The sequence below is a fragment of the Aptenodytes patagonicus genome, chromosome 10 (assembly GCF_965638725.1).
Source record: "Aptenodytes patagonicus chromosome 10, bAptPat1.pri.cur, whole genome shotgun sequence".
In the NCBI taxonomy this organism is placed as follows: domain Eukaryota; kingdom Metazoa; phylum Chordata; class Aves; order Sphenisciformes; family Spheniscidae; genus Aptenodytes; species Aptenodytes patagonicus.
In genome coordinates this window covers 7,602,508-7,624,673 of record NC_134958.1, presented here as the reverse complement: position 1 = coordinate 7,624,673, position 22,166 = coordinate 7,602,508, and the positions used below count along the sequence as shown (strand labels likewise).

General features: G+C 51.7%; 1 protein-coding gene across 3 annotated transcripts; it reads right to left on the bottom strand.

Moving 5' to 3' along the window:
- Positions 1-1,745: 1,745 nt before the first annotated feature.
- Positions 1,746-21,083, bottom strand: KLHL25 (kelch like family member 25). Of its 3 annotated transcripts, XM_076347951.1 has the most exons (4): positions 20,992-21,083; positions 11,108-11,178; positions 8,387-10,192; positions 1,746-3,348 (listed from the first exon to the last, which is right to left on the bottom strand). In XM_076347951.1, the coding sequence occupies exon 3, from the start codon at positions 10,173-10,175 to the stop codon at positions 8,406-8,408; it is 1,770 nt and encodes a 589-aa protein (XP_076204066.1). In that variant the 5' UTR covers positions 10,176-10,192; positions 11,108-11,178; positions 20,992-21,083; the 3' UTR covers positions 1,746-3,348; positions 8,387-8,405. The 3 variants fall into 3 exon arrangements, with proteins under 3 accessions (XP_076204066.1, XP_076204067.1, XP_076204068.1); XM_076347952.1 differs by lacking the exon at positions 11,108-11,178; XM_076347953.1 differs by lacking the exons at positions 11,108-11,178; positions 20,992-21,083 and adding an exon at positions 16,823-16,842.
- Positions 21,084-22,166: the final 1,083 nt, after the last annotated feature.

Below are 22,166 nucleotides of genomic sequence, written 5' to 3'. Positions count from 1 at the left end.
CGGGCCCCTGCAAAACAAGGCAGGAGGTAGGTGTGGGACAAGCCACCCTTTGGTGGCCTGGGTCTGCCAGCGGCAGTTTGCTGCCATGCCTGGGGCTGAGCAAGGGCCGGATCCTCGCAAGACCCTGCACCTCTGGGGGGATCTCCGTGCCAGGCTCCTGGCCACCTCGTGGGGAAGATGTCTGAGCTCCTGACACCCTGCAGCGCGGGTCGGCTATAGCATGTGGGCACGTTTCCCAGGAGCCTGGGAACATACAACCCCTGTAACGCCACCAGACAAGACTCTTTCCCAAGCGCTCACTCCCAGACAAAGCCGAGCTTGACCTGCTGAGATGGCGAAAAAGCTCTTTTAAAAAAGCGAAACAAATGACGTTTACATTTCTTCCCTTGTACCTCCCAGTTAAAACCCAGCCCCGCTCTGGCTGTAGCTTTATTCTGACTGTTAACATCCGTTTCCATCTCCTACTCCCCTTTTACTTTGTTGCTGCTAACCAAGAAACCTTTGTATTTTGCATCACATTTAATTCCATAGCAACAGGTTGCTGCTGTCACAGCAGCTGCTGATTGCTTTTGAATTGTCTTTCAGGCAAGCTCCAGAACAAATACAAAAGAGCAGGTCTTTGCACAGCTCATATCAAAGCTAGCCAGTCGCAAAGCCTCCCGAGCTGGTATTTAAAGTCCCAGAGTCCCATATAAAACCTGAATCAACAAAACTGAAAGGGATTCAATTCACACACTCCCTCTCTTTTTCCCTCTCCTGCTCATCAAACAGTAATTTCTACCCTGAATTGGTTTCCCAAAGGGCTCTTTAATGAGCTTTTTCTATGGAGCCTTACACGCATATCTGCCCAGCTCCCATCAGCTAACGCTGCTGGCCACCCAGCTCCCGCGGGCAAGGAGACATGTTCCCAGTCTCCTTTACAGCTCAGAAATTCAGGCTCCAAATCCCTTTGAGACCGTGCATAACACCCGTAGGAAGTTTTGCTTCCCAAGCCCAACAGCCCCTGCTAGTCAGAGGAGGCAAATATGAATTTGCAAGGTTGTCGCGTTTTGCCTGGTGCCTATTAGCTGCTCTGAGCGATGCTCTCGCGCTCCCAGCCCTGAGCAAAGCTGGAGCTGCTGGTCTCGTAGCAGGGGGAAGAGCCCAGAGCCTTCCCAGAGCAGGGCTGGATCAGTCCCCGGCTCCTCTGGGATGGGGAGAGATGCACACGGAGGAGAAGCATGAACAGGAGCCCCAGCTGGAAAGCCCATCTCGCCTGTCAATGGGCCCCTTTCTTGGGAGCTGCAGCCGCCAAGCGAAGGCAAATAAGGAAAATAGAAGTATAAATTCCTCTCGTCTTCCTTAGAAATTACTGGCTTTCCCTGCAGGAGTACGGCTGGGTCTGGGTTGGGCCCTCTCAACCGATTTGGCAGGTATTAGCATTGCAGACTTGCAAGTTCTCCTAAAATCATGGCACGGTCAAGTTGAGTGAGAGCAGCCGTGGAGAAGGAGACACGTGATGTCCTCAGGACACGAGAAGCCCTGGACTTTATTCCCAGATCTACCACTAGCCTTGGACAAGACACTTGACATTGTGCCTCAGTTTCCCAAGCGCTGAAGCAATAATAATTACAGCCGGGCTGGTTGCTTAGGAGGTTGTTTGTGAACCGCCCCACCGAGAGCCAACCCTGTTATTATTCCTCGGCCCTGTTATTAGACCTAAATCCAACTTGCTTAAGAATGAAGACTCCTGTGAAAAACACACAAACAGTTTCCCAGATCATCATTTTTATTAAAGTTCACAAGCAGCTGAAGGAAAAAAAAAAAAAAAGACTAGAAAATGTAAATAAATGGCATTCAGAGCATCGCAGACTGGCTGTGCACAAAGTGTGTTCTTCCCGGCAGCAAAGGGTACTCACTGCTCCAAAGAGACCTTTGCTGTTTGAAGCCATGTCAAGGCTTTTCATGGCATTGCATCATTCAGCTGGCCAGGCTACAGCTTAACCTAATCCAGGGGCGAAAAGCAAGCCCGGAGCATCTGCAGGACCAGATCTGCTGCGGAGGGAAGCGGGATGCTGGGGCGGTGCAGGACCAGCCTTCGGCGGTGGCCAGCCCTGGAAGAGGCCGGTCAGGAGCTGCATCCCTGTATCGACAGCCAAAATCCACGTGCCTTCCTCCACAGCGTGCATGAGGAACGACTCGGGCTGACAGCTCTTGCATGGATAAACCCAAATACAGTTGGCAGCCAGCGTGCGTGGATAACCTGGGGCAGCTACAGTCCAACCGCTGGCGGGCAAAGTGCAGCCAAAAATGCTCGCACCTCTCCAAGGTGAAGCCGGGATGCGCGGCACAGCAGCAAGGAGGGGATCCCTCCCCAGCCCGCCCTGCCAGCCCTGTGATGCTCGCTTAGTTCACTCATTTTCACTCTGAGGCCCCGCTAGAGGTGCGAGCTTTGCCCCGCTGCACCTCTGTTTCTGCTCGTTTGCTAATTACGCCCTCACCCACGCGCTGCTCGGCGAGCGCGGCAGGGAAACTGAGAAGACCGGCTCTGAGCACGCAGTGGGTTTTATCTGGTGAATATCTCGGCAGCGGTGCTGGTGCCTTGGCACGCTAACAGAGCCGCCGCGCTCTTACCAGCAGCTGCGCGCGGGGAGCTGCCTGGCCTCTGACCAAATCACAACCGGCTGCGGCAAGGAAAGGAGGGGGGGGAAGGCCCAAAGCGCCAAACAAAAAGGCACCTGCCCTGTTTCGCCCCGGTACCTGGTGCTGCTGGCAGCCAACCCGAGCTCCCACACTTTAATGTTTCGGCAGCCATCACCTCCGCAGAGCAGCCAGAAGATGGGGAGAGCCAGGTGCTCTCTGCTGGGCTGCCCCAGCCCCTTTTCCCTTTAAAAAACACTTCCAAGTCACCCAAACAGCAGCCATTGCCAATGGCAACTTCACTGCCTTTTAAAACAAACAAAAAAATCTCTTAATCCCCCCAACTGAGTAACAAAAAGCACCTAATGTCTCCCCACGCCGTGCTTGCCGAGGGATGCAGCCTGGTGCACATCCTCCACCTCCCCAGCCCTGTCCGGCCACCGGCACTCACGAACTGTCCCCACACCCCCTCCCGTACCCAGCCCCAGCCCGGCAGCCAGCGATCCTGGGTCCTCGCCGTCCCCGCACGGCGGCCGGTGGCGGGGCTGGGTGGCCCTTGGTGCCCCCCCCGGCGTGATGCCGGCGGTGGGGCCGGCTGTGCCTCCCGCTCCTGGTGCCGGGAAGGGATGCGAAAGGCTCCTCGGAGTCCTGTGCGGGAGGACAGGAGGGGACTCAGTCACTGTATCGGCTCCAGCAGCAAGACAGGGGACATGGATGTGACGCTGGCACCTGGGGAGGAAAGGAGAAAGCTCATTAACAGGCGTGCTCAGCCCGCGCAGGGGAGCACCAGAAAAGGGACTGCACATTGCCAGCTATTGGGGTAACCCCCACACCCTGAATCCCCGAGGTGGGTGGAGGTGGAAAGCAGCTGATCTATTTGGGGTTTGGGGTGTGCTTTGCTTTTGCAGGAGAAGGGAGAGTGGGCGTTCAGTTGGGGAGGGCTCAGAGGACCGGGGAGCCGGGCAGAGCCGGGCAGGAAACTTCTGTGGACGTTGCAAGGGAATGAAAAGTTGAGGGAAATGGAGTTTTAGCTTTTTTTTAGGGCAGGGAGGAGGGCCCAAGAACTGGAACAGACAAAACAAAAAGACCCTTTTTCTCTTTTTCTGCCGGTTCCTCCAAAACCACCCATATGACTGACGTTTCCAAGGGGTTGATTAATGCAGTCTGGGGCCGAGCTCAGACTGCACGTTTCCATCTGCCCAGCCTGATTTTCATCGACTTTCCTCCCCAGGCCAGCCACTCCCTTCCAACGCTGCCTGATAAACTGGCTTCAGAGACAACCAGCCGCTTGGAAAGAGCAGCAGCGGCAAAAAAACTGCAGTCCCTGTTTATCCAGCCTCGCTATTATGCACATACAAATGGGTTTCCCTAGGAGCCACCGAGAGAAACTGGCTGTGACTTTGTTCCGGCAATACCAGCGAGGCTGTAACAGGCTGCAAGCAACAAACCCAGCAGCACGCAGGTGAGCTGCGGCATTTAGGAGCTGGGAGATTATCCTGAGGATTTTTTAGGCTGCTGTTTGCAGGCACCCAGGACTTTTGCATAGGAAGATGTCCGGCTGCGAGCAGGGCTATGTGGACGGAGCTGGGAGCGATACACGGCAACAAAACCCTGCAGCTTCTTGCAAGGTAAAAGCTGACCAAGCGCTGTTCCACACGGAAGGAAAGCCAAACCAGGCAGCAGTAAAATCATCTTTGCAAAAAGCTTGTTATCTAAGCTGTAATTAAATAATCAGGAAAAGTCACTGAACAGATCTGAAGTTTAGTGTAACCGTGGTTATCAGAATACAGTTCTGGGCCTGGCATGCTGCCTAAATCCTTGCAGGAGCTTTGGGGCTGAAGTTCAGCTTTTAGGTGCCAGAGCAGCTTCAAAAACCTGCAGCCTCGGCCGCTCAGCGCCCACCCAACGGCAGGCACCAGCTGCTGGTGCCTCCCCGCAGCTTTCGCAGGAGCCAAACCCACCAAAGGGCTCCAGTGGGAGCCACAAAATGGGCTCTGAGCTTTTGGATGAGCCCCAGGAATAAGGGCCTGAGCTGTGCCTGGCCACCAGCCTCCGCTCCCTACAGCCCAGACCGTGAGGAGGGTCCTGCAGGAGCTGAAAGGCACTGGGAGGGGAACGCGGGGCTCCTAGCTGCTACGTCCCTGTTTGTTTTGAGATGGAGCTCTGACATCTCCACCCCAGGGGAGCGTTTGCAGCTCAGGAGCCAGCACAGAGGGACGCAGCGACTTCCCGCACCGTCTCATCTTCCCCAGCTGGAACGTGCAACCTGTGAATGGCTCCCTCCTCCCCAGTGACCTTCGCAACCCCCAGCTGAAGGCTCCCCTCTCTGGCCCAAGCCCATCTGTGACTCTGCCCTGTGAAAATGAGAGCGTCGCACAGGACAGATCGCTTGGCGAAGCCACTTTTAATTTGGAGACAGGCAGCTTGGAGAACCGGTTCCTGGTACCACCTGAAGTCACCTCCTGGGAGGTGTAGAGTTGTCCCCATCAATTGTCACTGCATAGGACTGCAACAGACCACCCGGCATCGTCCCCCAAGCTCCTGGCTGGGCTTTACTCGTGTTTGTAAACACAGAGAGTCTTTATTAGCAGAGCGCTCAGTATTTTATTTCCATTCTGTAACGATTTGCCTCCTCGTGGCTCCCACCACCACAGGTGGGAGGAAACTGGGCTTTCACGTTTCATATTGCTAATCATACTTGACCCCTGGAATTAACTGCTGGCAATAAGCACTAAATTAATGTCACACGGCATCCTTGGCTTGGGCACTGGGACCTCTGCCAACAGGTGCCCCGGCTCCAACTGGGAAGGGTGAAGGCCATGCCCTCAAGGAAACGTTTCTAGCTGATCAGTTTTAAGCTTTAAATGAAAAGCAGGCTTGGCGTTTTATGATCAACATTTTTCAAGGATGTATTATTTGGGTTTCAGGGCTGGTATTAATGCAACCTCACCAGTTTATAGGTGAGAAGGTTGTTTTTTTCATGAGTACAAAGTACTGTTTCCTACTGTGTGATTGCCCAGGCTTTTCCCCACCAGCCTAGCTTGCTCTGAGAGCACCTTAGATGGTCCCTCCTGAGCCTTCTCCAGCTGAGGGGGGTTCCCATAGGATTAGCATTCCCAAAGCACACCAGCACCTGGGCACGTGCTGGCCAGCCTGCCTTCTGGGTGCCCCTTCTTGAAAACGGATCCTGTAGGGACCAAAATGGGTGTTGCAGCAGAGACCTCTCATGGTGGGAACTGCAAGCCAGAAGATCCCTCATCTAGACCTGCTGTAGGACGACGGAGTCGTCACAGGACCCTATAGCCAGTTACCCCAGCTCCTGAGCCCAGTTTTGGCACAGGTGCAGCCAGGACAGCCAAGGTGCAGCGTGGGCTATGCATTGGGGTCTGGCCTTCGCTCATTAGTCTTGGGGCTTTATTTAAGGAGCTGTCATAGTGGCTGAGGCCATAACAATAACTTAGGGTTTGTTTTTTTTTTTAAAAAATCTCTAGAAAAATGAAGTGAAGAGACAGTCTGTCTGGCAAGAACTCATGTATATTTTAAATACTTCTTTTAACTGAAGAGTGGAAGCGAAGCCAAAAAAGCACATAAAACCCTCACACAGTGACTTTTCACCAATTTTATTTGCAGATTGGCATATTACAGTTCCTAGTTTTCTTGTGCTTGTGCCAGACTCCAGATTACAGGGGGAAAAAAAAAATATCTATAAAACCCTCACAAAGTTGTTTATTAGGTCTGAACAACCCAAATACAGTATGGGGCAAAAAGGCAGGAGAGGAAAATAACGTCCCTGTGTCTTCAGAGGCTGCTTTTTATTCGGTCGCTGAAGAATCAACTCCCACCTCAAAATATTCCCTATTTCTATTCCCAGCAGTGTGGCTGGTGTTGAGCTTTAATATTCAGACACATCTGCTACCAGAGAAAATTAATTTTCAGCTCTAGGATGGCTCTTAAAGGGAGGCCCCATTGACCTGAGTTGAAAATGATGGAGTCCTCACACTCTTTGCTGCAATATTTAATAGTTAATTAGATCACTGAGCCACTGTGACAGATGCTAGGCAACGCCTGAGGAGGAGAATTTGGAAAGGCCATTATCTTCCAATGCTGGGAAAGCTCTCAGAGATCTCATTTTAACCCCTTCCACTCTTGCCCTGCCCTCACTGTGGTCCAACCCATGGTAAAACCAGGTGTTTCGCAAATCAAAGGCCAGCATAATGCTCTGGATGCTTTTTTTTTTCCCACCTGAGAAAAGCAGGTGGTCACGTCGGGCAAATGCCCGGCAGAGGTGCCAGGAGCTCCTCCTCGGTTCCCAGCTGGCATCAAAAGAGATGATCACTGGGAGATGCCAGTAACTTCACCCGTTGGGCGATTCCCAGGCGCACCAACCACAGCAAGTGGGAAGCAGGGAAGTGAGAGGGCGTTACAGGGTTTGGGCACCATTCTTTCTTCCCTGTATTAAGTGAAGTGAATTTTGATGAGTCTATGGAAGAACTTCCCTCCCCACAGTCTCCACCTTCCAAATAAAACCGTAAGTGAAGCTTGTCAATCTTGTCCCCATACACGAGGGTTTCCCTGCTCCTTCAGCTATCTGGGAGGTAGTCTCCAACCACCAAAGCAGGGTTGTGTGTGTTGCCGGCGCTGTGAAACCTGCAGACTGAGCTAGCAGAGATGTTACGGACCTCCTGGGAAGACGATGCTACCCAAGTGTTGCCCGTATCAATATCTGCTTTCACAATGCAAGGTGAGAAGAGTTTTTGGCCTTTGCCTGGCCAGCTGCATCTCAGCACAGATTGGTGAAGATGTGAAAAGCTCTGTGGAGTGAAACTGGTAACCAGAATGGCAACCAACATCCCACTGAGGAGGGGAGAGGAGGAACCAACTGCCCTGTCCCAATGGCATTGCAATAGCACCTTCCCTGAGCAAGTGAGAACCGGAGCACCAGAATGAGAGAGGACATCACAAGTTTCCACCAACTTTCTTATTTTCACACCCCCCAAAACACTGATAAACACATTCTTCTTCTGGTTACAAAAGCCCTTCCCTCCCACTCAGGTATCACACAGAAGTTTCAGAAGTTCTGATTTTATAAGCAACAGTTTGGATGTTAAATAAATACCAGGACCATCAAATGCACTGTGGCTTCCAAGCTTCTGCTCCTGCTACCCACTGAAATGTAACTACAGAGCGTAAAACAGAGACCCAGGATTTGCCGGCATCCCAAAGTCACTTGCCTACATATTCATCAGCTCCGAATAAATCCCCCAGATAGATACCCAGCAAAAATATCAAACTACTGAGACTTTTTCCAAAGCACTTGTTGCCCTAGTATCTCCCAGGACTCACATGCAAGTGCTTTTAGAAACCGTAAGCCCCTCAACCGCATGGGGACAAGATGTATCCTATGGTGATAGCTGTAAGAGCAGGCGAGGACACATCTGCCCTCCCCTACCCACCCACACACAGAAGGGTGACGCTGGCACATCCAGCTAGCTTGGAGCGGAGGAGCTGTGGCCTGCTTGCAACCACCTATGTAGATATATCTCTTAAGATACTGCGAGGATCATCTGGAAACAAGAGAAACCTGGGAGCTAGCTAAGACTTTACAACATGGCAGAGCTGATTACTCCTTTCTGGCCCTGCATCCCACCTTTAAATGCTCCCTTCTCACAAAACGGGAGCATCCTGGAACCCGTGGCTTTGGCGTGGTGCGTGGAGGCGCAACTGAGGCGAGAAAGCAAGTTTCAGTTTAAAAGGAGGAGACCCTTACCTTATTGACCTGACCCTCATCATGATGGCAAGTGCTTCCAGGTGCTGACAAAAGCTGTGGGGATGAGCGAGTAAGGCACCGTTGTGATACAGTTCCACGTGTCTGACGTAGGGTCGTAGCAGTCCAGTGTTTTGCACCTCTGAGTCCCAAAGTAACCCCCCACCACGTAGAGTTTATTCCCCGAGGCCAAAGCATGGCATGACATGCGCTTGGCCGTCATGTCCCCAATGCGCGTCCACTGGTCCGTTTCGCAGTCAAAGCGGTAGGCGGATGCTGCTGTGAACTCTGTGTCTCCCCCCATGATGAAAATCTGGCTGCCCAGGACAGCGGCTGCCGTGTAGCGCCAGGGCTGTGGGCATTCGGCTTTGATCATCCACCGATTCTCAGCTGGATCGTAGCACTGGACTTTGGACACCATGTCTCGGTGAATGCTGGTCCCACCAAAGACAAAAAGCTTGAGCCTGGCACTCACCACCGCAGCGTTGCTCACTCCATCTCTCAAAGGAGCCACCATCATCCATTTGTTGGATATGGGATCGTACTTCTCTACTTGCTTCAAGGAAACAGAAGGAGATGCAGGAAAGACTCCAGCTACTGCAGTGTGTCCACCAACAACATACAGGCAGTTTTCCAATTCAGCCGAGCCATGCCCAAACCGAGCTATTAACATTGGGGCAGCTTTTGACCATTCCTCATGAACAGTATCATACACCCATACGTCTTTTGAGACCCCGTTCTCTGAGCCCCTGCCTCCAGTGATATATACTTTGCAGCCGATGGCACAGGCACTAAATTCCTTCCGTGGACTCGGCAGGTCTGCTTTGGGGATAATTTCCTTTGCTTTGTGATCCACTTGGTAGATCTTATCACACATGAAGGTCTGTCCTCCCAGGATCAGCAAGGTGTGCCCAGCTTTGCGAGGCCTGGCACAGGGACTGGTGACCACCCCATCATTCTGGAGGATCTTCTTCTTGCACTGAATAGCTTCATCCAAGACAAGCTTGTTCCTTTCATCCACCATGATCAAATCCTCACAAGCCAAGGCTTCCTTGAGGCATTCAGAAGGAAGCAAGGCCAGACGAACATTCCTCAGAAGTTCTGGGAGATAAGCCTTCCGCTCATCCAGATCGTATTTCACCCACTGGATGACAGCCTTAAAGACCTTTTCTTCATCCTCAATTTCCAGCTCATCACTGGAGATGAGGTCCAGCAGAGTGTCCTTGGAAAGGTTGTTGAAGTCCTCACTCTTGTGAACAGTCTCAAAGTTGACCAGGCACATCCTCCAGGAGAGCTCATAGAGCCGCCGGCACTGATGAGCATCCGAGAGCAGCATCATGCCCAAGCAGTTGGAAGGGTAGAGGTTCTTCTCCAAGAACTCAGCCGCCGCATCTCGGACATCGTGGAACTGCAGCATGTCTCCAGCCTCCAGGAGGGACTCCGCGTTCTCCTCGTTGATGATGATCCGAGAGGAATAAGCAAAGTCCAACAACAGCTCCAGCACCTCTGGGTGGAGGCTGTCATGGAAGTTCACCTCATCATCCAGGCTCTCCCGGAGGCCGTTGCTAAACATGGCTTCGAAGTATCTGCTGGAGGCAGCCAGCACTGCCCGATGACACGGGAACGACCTGTTTCCTGCCCAAAGGGTGACATCGGTGAACATGCAGTGCTTCCGCAGGGTGTTCAGATGGGACAAGACGCAGTCAGGGTGGGAAGCTTTGTGAAAAAGTAAGATGTTCATGGAGCCGGTGCTAGTCCGGGATTTACGGTTCTCGTGGACGCTGACTGACATGATGACAGAGCTCTTGCCTGCAGAGAAAACAACAGAAAACCCATTATTCTCTTGTTCTTACTGATGTACGGCACAGAGAATACATGTGATCCAACTCTGGTACACTTGAATGGACCTTAAATGTGAAACACCGGGTGACAACCCAGTGCTCCTGCTCTGTGGGTGCTCCTGCACCCTGGCTTGCAGAGCCCGTGCCTCCTGCTGCCAATGCACCCTCACATCCTCCAAAAATTTAACTCAGGCTGAGAAGGGTGGGAAGGCGAAGGGGGGTGAGGGGGGGAATTCTGCACTATGGTTTCAGCAACGGAGCAACAAAGTGAAGCAATCAAACCCCAAACTTGATGGTAAATTGTCTCAACAGCCCCTAGAGGGTATTGGCAAACCACAGAAGAGTTATTTTTCCTTAGAAAACAGCATTAAGACAGCAGTCTATCCAGGATAAAGGGCACCGGTCTGTTCTTGGCTCAGCAGAAATCAAGTTTGGCTTCTGATTTTCATGAAGATTATTGCAGGTTTAGGAAAGACAATTGCGACTGGTTTTATTTATGGAATATTTAGTGACCAGCACAAGCCAAAAGTTTTGAACAAATTTTACCAAACCCTTTCATTGTAGTTTTTGTTGATAAAACTCACCAGACACTTCATGTGACTTAAACATTTTGCAGGACAGATTCACATCAGAAGATAAGACAAAAGAGACACCTAAATTATGCTTTTTAACAGACAGGCAGAAGCAAACACAAGGCTTTTATTAGCTACTATTTCATTTAAGTGCTACCCGATACCTATCCTTGCCTGTGGAAGAAAAGCCCTTTGGACCAATCAAATTAACAGTAGTTAGATGATAAAATCCAAGTCATTTGCTCAAAAATATTTTAGCCAGCTCTATTTTGTCCCCCAAGTAACTAAAGCAGACAGACAGAGATGCATACCGTACTCTCTTACAGCAGAAAGTCAGTACTGAAGTTGGTAGCACGACTGTCCTGAGGTTTGAAAAATGAGCCTGAAAAAAAAGAAAAATGGGGTCAGCCTGCTGTGCCTCCGCTACGGGCCCCTGTAACAGCAGACACAGCAAAGCCATCGCGGGCACTATACTAGATGACATTAATTTTTCAGTAGAAGAGACTCTCCCTGGCTAAAAGCCGAGTTTGCAGGCAGGCAGCCCACTAAATGGACCCTGTTCGGATGTACAGGAGCATCAGGGGCTGCCGCCTTCAGCTCAGCTTCCCTGCCAACACAAGGCAGCCATAAGAAATGGCTACAAGCTGGGGAGGGTGGGCCTAATTCACAGGAAAAAGGGGTTGCTTGAGAAACACTATCCGGATCTGCTACATCTTCTCTCTCACCCAACACTATTTTTCTATGCCTTTTCTATGCCCTCTTCCCAAAAACACTGCAGTTTTGCTTTGCAGGCTGGAGACACGGAGCCTGAAATCCCACGGCATCCCACTCTAGCCACCTAATTGTTTAGAAATCAGTAATTAGCCACACAGATATAGCTGGGGAAGGGTTTTTGGTTGGGTTCTTTTTGTTGTTGTTGGCTGGTTGTTTTTTTAACTTGCTCTTTGCAGCCCGAGCTTTCTCAAGGATCTTTCTCCCCTGCAAGCACAAGGTCTACGGATCAGCCCTGTCCTCCCCAGCAAGGCTGAGCTCACCACTGTCACCCCAGCCCAGCACTTGGGGTCCCAGGGGAAACCGCAAAATGCTGAGAGAGCGGACGTAGCGCTCCCAGGCTGCCGGCGGGTCACAGCCTTGACCCGGCAGAGACCTTGGAGCCGCACAACCCTCCCACGCTCCACGGGTAGATGACCTCAAGCAAAGGCGGATGGCCAGATAAGCTGCCTGACTCACGCTCTGCTCACGTGCTTCCTACTCCTCGCTTCTCCAGCACCTCCAAAAGAGTCCAAATTCGACAAACAGTTGTGGGCTTGTCCCTCCTTCCCCACCCGCTGCCATGAATTACTGAGGCTGGTCTTCCCAAGGCCTCACTCATTCCTCAGGGCTGTGTCTCAGTCCAGGGAAAAGGTCCCTCCACGCTTCCCTGTCCAGAAACGATAGCTTGCCCAAGCAGCCACAACTCTTCCTTGGCCTCCGAGCTGGGCAGGAGCATTGCCACAGGTATTTGGGTTGGATATGTGCACGCTCCTCGTCAAAATCCCTGCAGCTTAGGGTTGAGGCTGTCAAACTCGTTTCGCTTGGGATCGGAGGCTGTGCAGAATCAAGGCTCCAAAACAGGAAGGAAAATGCCATTACAGAGCAGCGCTTTGAAGTGCATCTGAGGGAAATGCTTTCCAACATCTACACTCAGTACAGGGACAACGCTAATTTAAGAGGTTATATGGATTCCCTTGTCAAAGCTCTATAACGCCGAAGCGAGGAATACAAATGAAACATTTATGAGTCTGCTAAAAGCTATTGATTTAGGTTCCTATTCCTACAACCTCAGAAACCACCCTGCCGTTGCTACTGCTTTATTTGCTCGCAGCTCAGGTCAGCTATTCAATGTTAACCTTTGATTTGCTTATGCACAAAAAAATTAAGCAATTTATATAGGACAGCTATGGAAACAAACAAAAAGATCGCAGGAAGGCAGCATCATTTTTTCTGACACTAAGATTAGAAAAGCCACAACTCAGAATGGAAGGATCAGGTCATTTAGAAATGAAAAATGTCTATATAAAAGCTGCAGCAAAGCCACTTTATATATATAGACACACATATATGTATACACACACACACACGCACATATATATATTTTATATAAAGAAATCTCAGGCTTCTAACATCAAACATCTTGCCCAGGGCACTGGGTAACCAAATAGTATTTCTATCCAACGGGTATTGAAGAGCATCTGGGGAATGAATTGGCAGGTTCCAGTCCAGTCCCCGTTAGGACTGCTCTTCGTATCACCTTGCCCCACTACAGGCACCAACCCCGGTACAGCTGCAAGCCTGAAAGCTTTAGCTTTTTTTTTTTTTTAGCCCCCTTTAGGGGCCACAGCCGCTGCCCCTTTACTTGGCCTCTCCTGGAGCCGGGTTATGACACTGGATGTCACTGGTCGCAGATCAGCAGGGCCAGACAGACCATTAAACTGAAACTAAAGCAGCCTCTGAACTCTGGTGTGCAGCCATCTCACCAGCAAGGCTTGCTTGTGGTTTTCAGCAACTTCCAAACAGCTTGTTTTGAGGGCTTCTTGAATCCTACCATAGCTGGGCAAAAGCAGAAAAGTGGCAGGTACTAATCACAGAATCACAGAATTCTTCCCCTCACAAACACACCCCACCGCATCTCAGTCTACCAGAGAACTTGGCGTCATCCCACCCATATCAGATGAACAGAAATTGCAGGCAGCAGCTATTTCATATTGGGTTTCTTCCAAAATCTAGCAGCCTTATAAACCTCAGAAGCCTGTGACCAAAAGGATCCTCTACACTTTTCATGATGCGCACAAATGTATGCTTCAATTTAAGCAATGTTTAACTGCAGCGATGAACAGGCTGGACCCATGACATGTGCTCTTGTAGACACTTCTCAAAAGCGGATGCATGCAGAGCAGAATTTGGCCCCTACCATATTTCTCGCTTCCCTCACCCAGCTACTGAGCTAAAGAGGAAGAACAGAACCACTCAGAATGAGGAATATTTTACACAAAGAAACCTGTCAGTGGCTCCTGCCAAGCTCCCACCTGCTCCGTGAGAGCTCAGGGGGTTATCGGAGCTCCCAGCTGCATCTTCCACCACGCAGGAAGCTATCACTGGAACAGACATGTCAACGCGAACAGCAGAAGGCATGACCTGAACAAACTGGGTCTTGGATTTCTCCACGCTGCATTCATTTTTTTTCCCCTTTGAAAGGCAGTTATTGAAAAAATAAATATCTACTGCATAGCCTTTTAGAAGGATCTTACTGCAGGCAGAGGCAGACGATGACCTTCTTCCATATGGATGAGGGCAGAGGGGCATCAGCTTTTTGACAGCTATCCAACGCTGTCTGCTGGCAACAGTATTCCCCTGGCTGTCTGCAGCCTTTGTACAGCAGGTATAGGAAAGACAGGTTTTTTCCAGCAGAGCAAGATAAGGGCGTTTTGGGAATCCTTCCACTCACCCACACAGGGCAGACAGCAACCCCGAAGGAGGGTAGGAGTTGGCTCAGGGAGAAAAGACCTCTCGAATCTCAGCTCATGAAGAAAACACCCCAACAGTCTCTCTGGACAGGACAAAGCTGGCAAAGAGAACAAGGGGAAAAACCAAAACCACAGAGCTGGCCAAACTCCCCACCCGAACAACGGCCACAGTTCTCCCGTCCGAGAGCCTCTAGCTTCCTACAAACCATGCCCCAGCAGAAGGCTGTCCCTCCCAGGCTGGTGGGTTGCCATGTCGGAGCCCTGCTGGTATAGGTCATTTAGGAAAACCTCAGGAAATATTCTATTACCTCTTGAAAAATCCAAGCAGCACTTAGAAATCAGATATTTCAAAGCCGTATCAGGCCCTGGTCCCCAGTCACAAAAGAACTGCATGTGAGAGGACAGCCCGGAAGGACTATTGATACATGGACTATATTTAGCTAGGCTTGGGGTTCCCCCCTCCATCTTAAACCAGCAGGCTGTCCACAAATCTCCAATTTCATTCACTATCCACAGGGAATCGACAGCCGAGATGCTGCTTCCTTTCGAGAGGTCAATATTTGAGAGTGAGTAAGATATTCCCCAGTGGGACTTCAGGGGATCAGGAATCATTTCTGCTTAGAAGGGCAAAACTACAGGATTTATAAGTGTTCTCCCAAGACGGTGAAGGTTGGCTAAACACCAACAAAAAGCCCAAATCCCATGAACCGAAGCTGGCACTTTCTGTTTGCCAATCAGACTTTCAGAGAAGCAGCAAGCAGAACACGTTTCTTTTTGTCCCACTCAACCATGAACTATTTAAAGCTCTAAATAAGTAAATAAATAAGCAGTAAAGTTCCCCGCTGCCTCAGCTCGGAAGACCTGGAAGAAGCTGCTCACGCCACAGCAGAGATTCAGTCCCAAGCAGTCAGACATACAGGCCCTCCACGTATGGACTGCACTACAACCTATAGCCACTCCTTCCCGACCAGAGCAGAGCCGCCTCGAGCGGCCAGCGATGGCTGCTTTTGCAGGGAGGCAGGCGTAAGATTCATTTTTATTTTCTCTCCGATTGCACAATATCAACCCTTTGGGGTGAAATGCCGTCTTGAATTCCGCCAAAGTTCAACTTCTTCCTGGAAGGGGTGGGATAAATTCTCTACCCATTAGTAACACACCTGCTCCCTCGTCCCAAACATCCATACCTTTCCAATGCCTCCATGGACTCCACCACCTGGTGCTTAGGCCAGCAACACCACCCCAGGGCAAAATTACTGGTATCAAACCAATTTCCCCCTTTTTGCTGTACGGAGTAGCAAACTAGAAACCCAAAGTCACCTACTGTGTTATCTTCACGGGGAAGAGCTCCTGGCAAAGCTGCTTAGGAGAAAGAGCAGTGTGGCAACACACTGTCAAATGCAGAACCCAGATACAGCTGTGTTTCAGAGGCAATTTCCCAGCGTTGGAGACCATCAAAAGGTTTGAGAAGGGGGATCTACTACATGCAGGCGTTCATGTACTCACAGACACAGCTCGAGCTTCAAAAGCAGAAAAAAACCAAGAGAAAACAGGAAAAGATGGTGGGGGAGGGAGACAGAAAACGAGAAAGGGGAAGGAACAAATGTAAAGATGTTTTCAGATGATTTTCATGTCCTTGCATAACACAGTGGACTATCAGGTATACAGCTTGGAGCTTCTTGAAATGCTCGATACTAATAACGCCCTTCTGTAAAGAGTGCTTGAGATGAAAGGAATAAAAACAGCACCTGGCATTTGGCGCAGCACTGCACTTGTTGAGTGTGGAGCCTGGGCTGCTGCCAGGTGGGCAGCAAAGGACCTTCACCGCAGCCTCTCTCTGCTCTGTCCACACTCCCGCGTGCCTGGATGCAGACTTTGCTCTCTAACAAATCGGGTTCATCTCCAGCAACTGCGGTGAATTTAGTGGTTTGCCCGTGTCAGCCAAATTTGTTCTTGTCTTCTTCAGGATGACTAACGCAGCAAAGATGCAACTGTGATTTTGCACGCTGGAATTCAGGCAATGTAACTCTGCCATGAATCAGAGCGTATCTCTGTAACAGAGCTGGATTTGGCCTTCCTGACAAACTCTCGTTGTTTCATCATATTTGCAAATAGGCAAGCAAAGACAGCTGACCTCATCCCCCCAAAGCAGAATTTCTGATCCTGCCCCAGCCTTTGAGAATGGAAGACATCCTTATCGTTTCTTCTCATTTTCTCACTTTCTAGTCTAGCCTGCATATCCTAGACAGAAAACAGAGAGACCATGTGAAAGGCTCCTTCTGTTGGCTCAGACAGAAACTGGGAGGTTTTCCAAGCCCAATTCTGTAGGCTCCAGGAGATCAGATTGTCTGGAGAAGGTCTGGGCACGTATCTGAATGTGCTTACTAAAGCAAAGCTGAACTCAGAAACTCGGTCTGTCCATCGCTGCTTCATATCCCGTTCTCACCAGTACCCACCATTCTTCCCTTTAAACCTGTGCTTCACTGAGCCCAAAGCCACCACAAGAATCTACTGAATGCCACTTACCATAGAAAACAAAAGCAGTATTTCCAAGCTGTACCAATTAGCGAGGTTCTTGTTCTGTCTTGCAAAAGCACTGGTAAAAGCAGCAGTAGTGCCTCGAATCTGTGAGACACGGACTAATCTGAGCCAAAGGCAACTGTGTTCCAACCAAAATAAAAATACCCATAGGAAATCCACTTTGCATGCAATACATGCAGTTTTATTTGCAAATCAGGTATTGGACTTGTTACTCTGCAACTGAATTACTCCATAAAGCTTCTTGAGCTACCTGTGAGGCAATCAAATAAAGTTCACGTTCGCCACTGAGCACATTGGCTTTGCAGTTCCTGGGAACACCACACCCTCCTACAACCACTATCCAAATCACGGTAAATAACGCTTTTAGCCACAGTTCAGGCTCCAGACAATAGCTTTTCACTGCTATGCCTTAACCCCAGTGGATCTTTTCAGAGCCCGTGATTCATTTCAGAGGCTGCTGTGGGGTTTTGTCCTCCCCGCCTACCCTCTAGCTCCACTAGTGAATAAACCCCATTCTGCCAGATCAATCACAATCGCTTTGCAAAATGAATGCGGGGCCGCAGAGGCGGCAAGCGAGTTTGCAGTCCTGTCTCCCAAATTATACTCAAAAAGGCTCCAGAATGGAAACAATCTACTTGATCGCAGTATCTACCCCAGCCCCATCTGGGCCGGATAAAGTCCTTTTCAAGCAAGCCAACTTGCTAATGTGCTGCAAAGGCAAAAGGCCTTTGGTACTTCAAATATAGAGGAGCGGAACCACATGCCGCTTCCCAGGGAGAGTCTAGAAGATGAGATGTGGTATACGTCAAATTAATGCCAGAATAACCGCTGCAGTTGCTGACTCCAGAAAGCACATTCAGACCCTCCCACTCTCTCTTCGCGTACTGTGCCCAGCTCCCGGCGCTGAGGTTGGCAGAGCTGACTGCTCCGATGGTCGGGCTAACCAGAAGCCCTGCTACGGATGCTCACACCGAACAGGTCTGTCTGCCTGCTGTCAGGGCAGGATTTCAATTTTGTGACTGGCCAGTTAACCTGGGGTTTTGCTTTGTCTTCCCCGCTCCCCTGCCAGGCAGGAGATCTTGGTGCAACTGGCAGGTTCGATTTGCAGGATCTCATTTGCAGGATCTCATTTGCAATTCTGGCCGGAGTTCAGAGCCGTGGGGATGGGAGGCCCTCATGCCTCCTGAACCGATTAGCCCCTGATGTTGATGGGCACGGAGGACAGCCGTTCCCAACTGGATTGTAAAGCACTGACAGATGCTGAAGTGTCTGGGGCTGCAAGACAGGGCATTGCTCATTGCCCTCTGGCTCTGGACAGAAGGAACAAATGTGACACCCGTCTCTGATCTTTTCATTTCAGTACTAACACAGCATCAAAACCACGCACTCAGCTTGCAAGTTCTGGACCAGCATGGGAGCACTGCAGCAGCCCAGGCTATCCTGGGAATCTGTGCACGCATCGCAAGCAAACCAGAGTGATTGCCAGTGTGCTACAGTAATAAATTTGGCTCGCCACAATCTGACAGGCTATCATATAAAACTAGTAGTCTTTGCAAAGTCTAATGGTCAGCAAGCAGGCAGTGGTTATGGGACATGCAACGTTCCCAGGCTCGGGCGATGGGGGGAAGACAGAGCAGCCTGTACTGGCTGAAGTGCTACTAATAGTCACTGTGGGGATATGAAGTTGATAGGCAAAGACAGACCGATGTGACGGTGGTTAAAGGTCAGGCCAGGGGGCTTGGGGTGGCTTGTTACAGCGAAATGCTTCCTAGCGCTCTTGCAGCCACTATTTTAAGCAATGCCAGCTCCATTCACTGCAATTCAATTACAGTCTATAAAAGACAGGAGTAAATCTACTCCTCAGTTCAAGCGCTGACACTGCTTCTTCAAACCTGCCCCTTCCACAGTCCCCGAGCGTCAGCCGCTGTCGCTGCCGCGGACACCCCGGGCCAGCTCTGCCCGTCCTGCTCCACCTCCTGACGCCCACGGCCAAGGCACTGCTCAACGCTCTCTCTTTTGTAATGCTGCCACTTCCCTCCCCATCTCGCAACACGCTGCCCATCTTCTTCCACCTCCACAGATGGCCACATCCTGCCCTTCCTGTTTCACTCATCTACCTCCTAAACATTGCCTAAAACCTCCTCTGGCTGTTGAGAAGAAGGACCTGAACTCCTGCAGGCTTTGGGGAGTGGTTGGTTACCACTGTAGGGACAAAAATGGTATCATAATTCACACATACATATGTACATACAGATATGCACACACTCCTTGTCCCCATCCAGGACCATGTCCGTCACTCACTCCAGCGCCGGAGGGACCATATTATATATCAGACACATGCTCATTTTCACACGTTTGGAGTACACGTCATGCAGCATCTTGTCATCTGTTCCCAAGCTGTCTGCCTTCACAAATTTCATTTGCCTCGCTCCTTCAGTCGAACGATTTTCAACTGGCCTTATCTCCTCTCCAAAACCACATCTGAGACACCATCCTCACCGCTTGAGTTACTTGAACCTGCCCCAAACACAGCATGGGAGGCTACCACGGGGCACGCTTCGCATACATGCTGAGGCAGAAGGACTTCAGATACCAATCCCCAAATACTTGAGAAAATGAACAAAAAAAAGGATAGGAAGTTTAAGTTCCCCAGTGCTGAAGCTGCTTACAGTCTCCTGTGTCCACATTACGGTGCGACTAATTTGCTTCTGCAGCAAATTTCACTCTGGTTTTAGCCCTGAGAATCTTGCGCCCACCCCACACCTTCCCGCTGCAGAGCAAACTCCCACCTATGCCTCCTCCCCAAGTGCTCCACTGAACATATACAGCCTTATCACAGAGATAAAGCAGAGCAGATGGTTAGGGTTAAAGACAAAAGAGACAAAATGTGTTTCCAGATAAGATTTGAACTGAAGCAGCAAACAGGGCAAGGAAAACAGAGAGGCCCCAGAAAGGGTCCCATCTCACTAAGGAGTCAGACCCCTTGAGAGATGGGCAGAGAAAAGAAAGTACATGAGAGCTCAGACCTGGTTTACACCTACTCTGAAAGGAGGCTATTACCAGAGGAGCAACCAGTGACACAGCTGAGTTCACAGTAGCAGCTGGCCACCACCAGAAACGTGCAGGGTGTGTTACAAACATCTCAGGTTGCTCCTAAGGTAAGTTCAATAAAAACAAGTGTCACGAGACAGAGGAAGGAGGGAGAAGACAAGGGAAGTTGTTAAAGTATAAAGGTTCTAAGAGCTGCTTGTTTTTCCTGGGGCTCTGGATCTGTCCTGGAGAGAAAGAAGTACATTTGGAGGAAGACTGCAAAAGCTACGGCCCATGGCACCCCGACCAGGGAAGTCACTCCAGCAGATCACAAGAGAAGACGACGTGCAGAGACTGCCAGGAAAAGAAAACAGAAACCAGTTATGAAGCTGGGGCGCCCCGTACAAACAGTATGAAACACTTCGGTGTCTGCTTATGAAAGACTGAGGACAGAAGATTTTCCGAGCACAGATTTGGCGAGCCTAAGCCCCCAACACCTGTAAGTGCGAGTGGATGGATGAAAAAATAAAGAAGGGAAAAAAAAAACCCCAACTACCAAACAGGCTTGTAACTTTTTTAAACGCAGAGGGGCCTGTAAGGAGAGCAGAGGGATGCAGAACTGTTTTTTCTCCTCTGTCAGCTCAGCTCAGTCACTCATACGAACCTGCACTTTTCTAGACAGCGTTACTTGAACGGATTTCATCAGAAAGGCTATGGAAGCTGCGTCCCTTAAAGCACAGTTTTGAGAGGCGTATGTACGGGGTGGGGGGGAAGCAACGCCACTTTACTTTCATATTCGAGAGACGAATAAAAGCCTTTTTTTTTTTTTGCTTTAGAAGAGAAAAGCCCTCCACCTCCCCAAACATTTCACTGCCAGCTTGCTGCGCCTGCGAAACCTGCCTAGGAAACGCGACGCTCCGAAATCGCGGGCGAGCCCCGGGGCCGGTAACCGGGGCGGCACGCCGGCTGCCCTTCTGCCGGCGGACGGTCCGCTGCCGGGCCGGGGGGTCCCCGCTCTCCCCCGGCTCTGAATCCCGGCAAAGGCAAGCCCGGCCTTACCGAGAGGGGCCGGAGCCGGATTTGGAAGCGGCGGCTCGAACCCAAACCTCGGGAAAACAACTCACCGTCTCTCTCCGCGCCCGGCCAAGCCGAAACCTCCGGCAGCCCCGAAGCCCTTCGCAAGCGCTGGGCGCCCCCGCTGCCCCCCAGCCCCGCAGGGCGCCCGGCGGGGAGGAGGGAGGGCGGCGGACAGCTCCGGGGCGGAGCGCTGCCGCTGCGGGGCGGCTCCCCGGCCCACGCGCGGAGCGACGCGCGGCGGCGCCCCCGCCTCCCCCGGCCCCTGGCGGCCCGGCCCGGCCCGGCCCGGCCCGCGCGCTCCCGGGCACAATGTGACCGGCGGGTGGAACCCGCCTCGCGTGGGACTCGGGGGCGGGGCCGGCCGCCGCCGCCGCCATTCAGGGAGCGCCGAGGCCGTGACGCGCCCCTCCGCCTCGCCCCGCCCCGCCCCGCCGAGCGGCGCACGGGAGGGGGCGGGCAGAGGCGGTGAGCAGCCACCAATAGGAGGACAGGAAGGCGGGACGGGGGCGGCCCGGAACTCCCCGGGTCCTAAGGCCCGCCTGCCCCCGCCTCGGCCCCGCTGAGCAGCTCTGCGCCGCCCTCCGCTTCCCCCCGTGGGTGTGTTGCGGCCCCCACGCCGGCTGGTTTGGCATTTCCCGGAGGGCTTGCGGGGTGCTCTTGCGCTGGCACCCCGCCGCACTACCGCTGGGACTGCCCTTCGGCCTCGTGTAGAGTCACGCGTGACATCCCCGCGGCAGAAACCCATCCCCTCTGACCCTGGCCTTTGCCCCCCGGAGTCAGAGCTCTGCTGGGTCCTGCCCGGCTGCCCCGGGTGCTCTCGGGGCGGGAACCGGGCTCTCGGCTCTGCACGTTCAGCGGGATCAGCACCTCACGGTGTGCTGTCCTCCCGTGTCACTTCGCCCGCCTTCAACCCACGCCTGCAGCGGGACAGTAGAAGTGAGTAAAACTCCGCTAAAATTCAGGCACATTTCTGAAATCTCCGGCCTCAGCTCAGCAAAATTTCAGTGCATGGGGAATGTGAAGGTCCACAAACGCCCAGGGGGGGTCCCTTTGCCTGCAAGGGTTTGCAGGGAGCTTGGGATCAGATGGGAGACTGGCCGGGGTCCGTGCCCCCCGGGTGGGGACAGCCGGTGGGTCAGAGCCTTCGTCTGGAGGGAGCAGGGGGACACTTGTAAGTGCTTCCTTTGGCAAGCGCTGTGGGCCAAACAGGGGGAAAAAGGCT

What these genes read in the sequence shown, in the direction of transcription:
- KLHL25 (XM_076347951.1), bottom strand. Translation starts at nt 10,175, where the DNA reads ATGTCAGTCAGCGTCCACGAGAACCGTAAATCCCGGACTAGCACCGGC.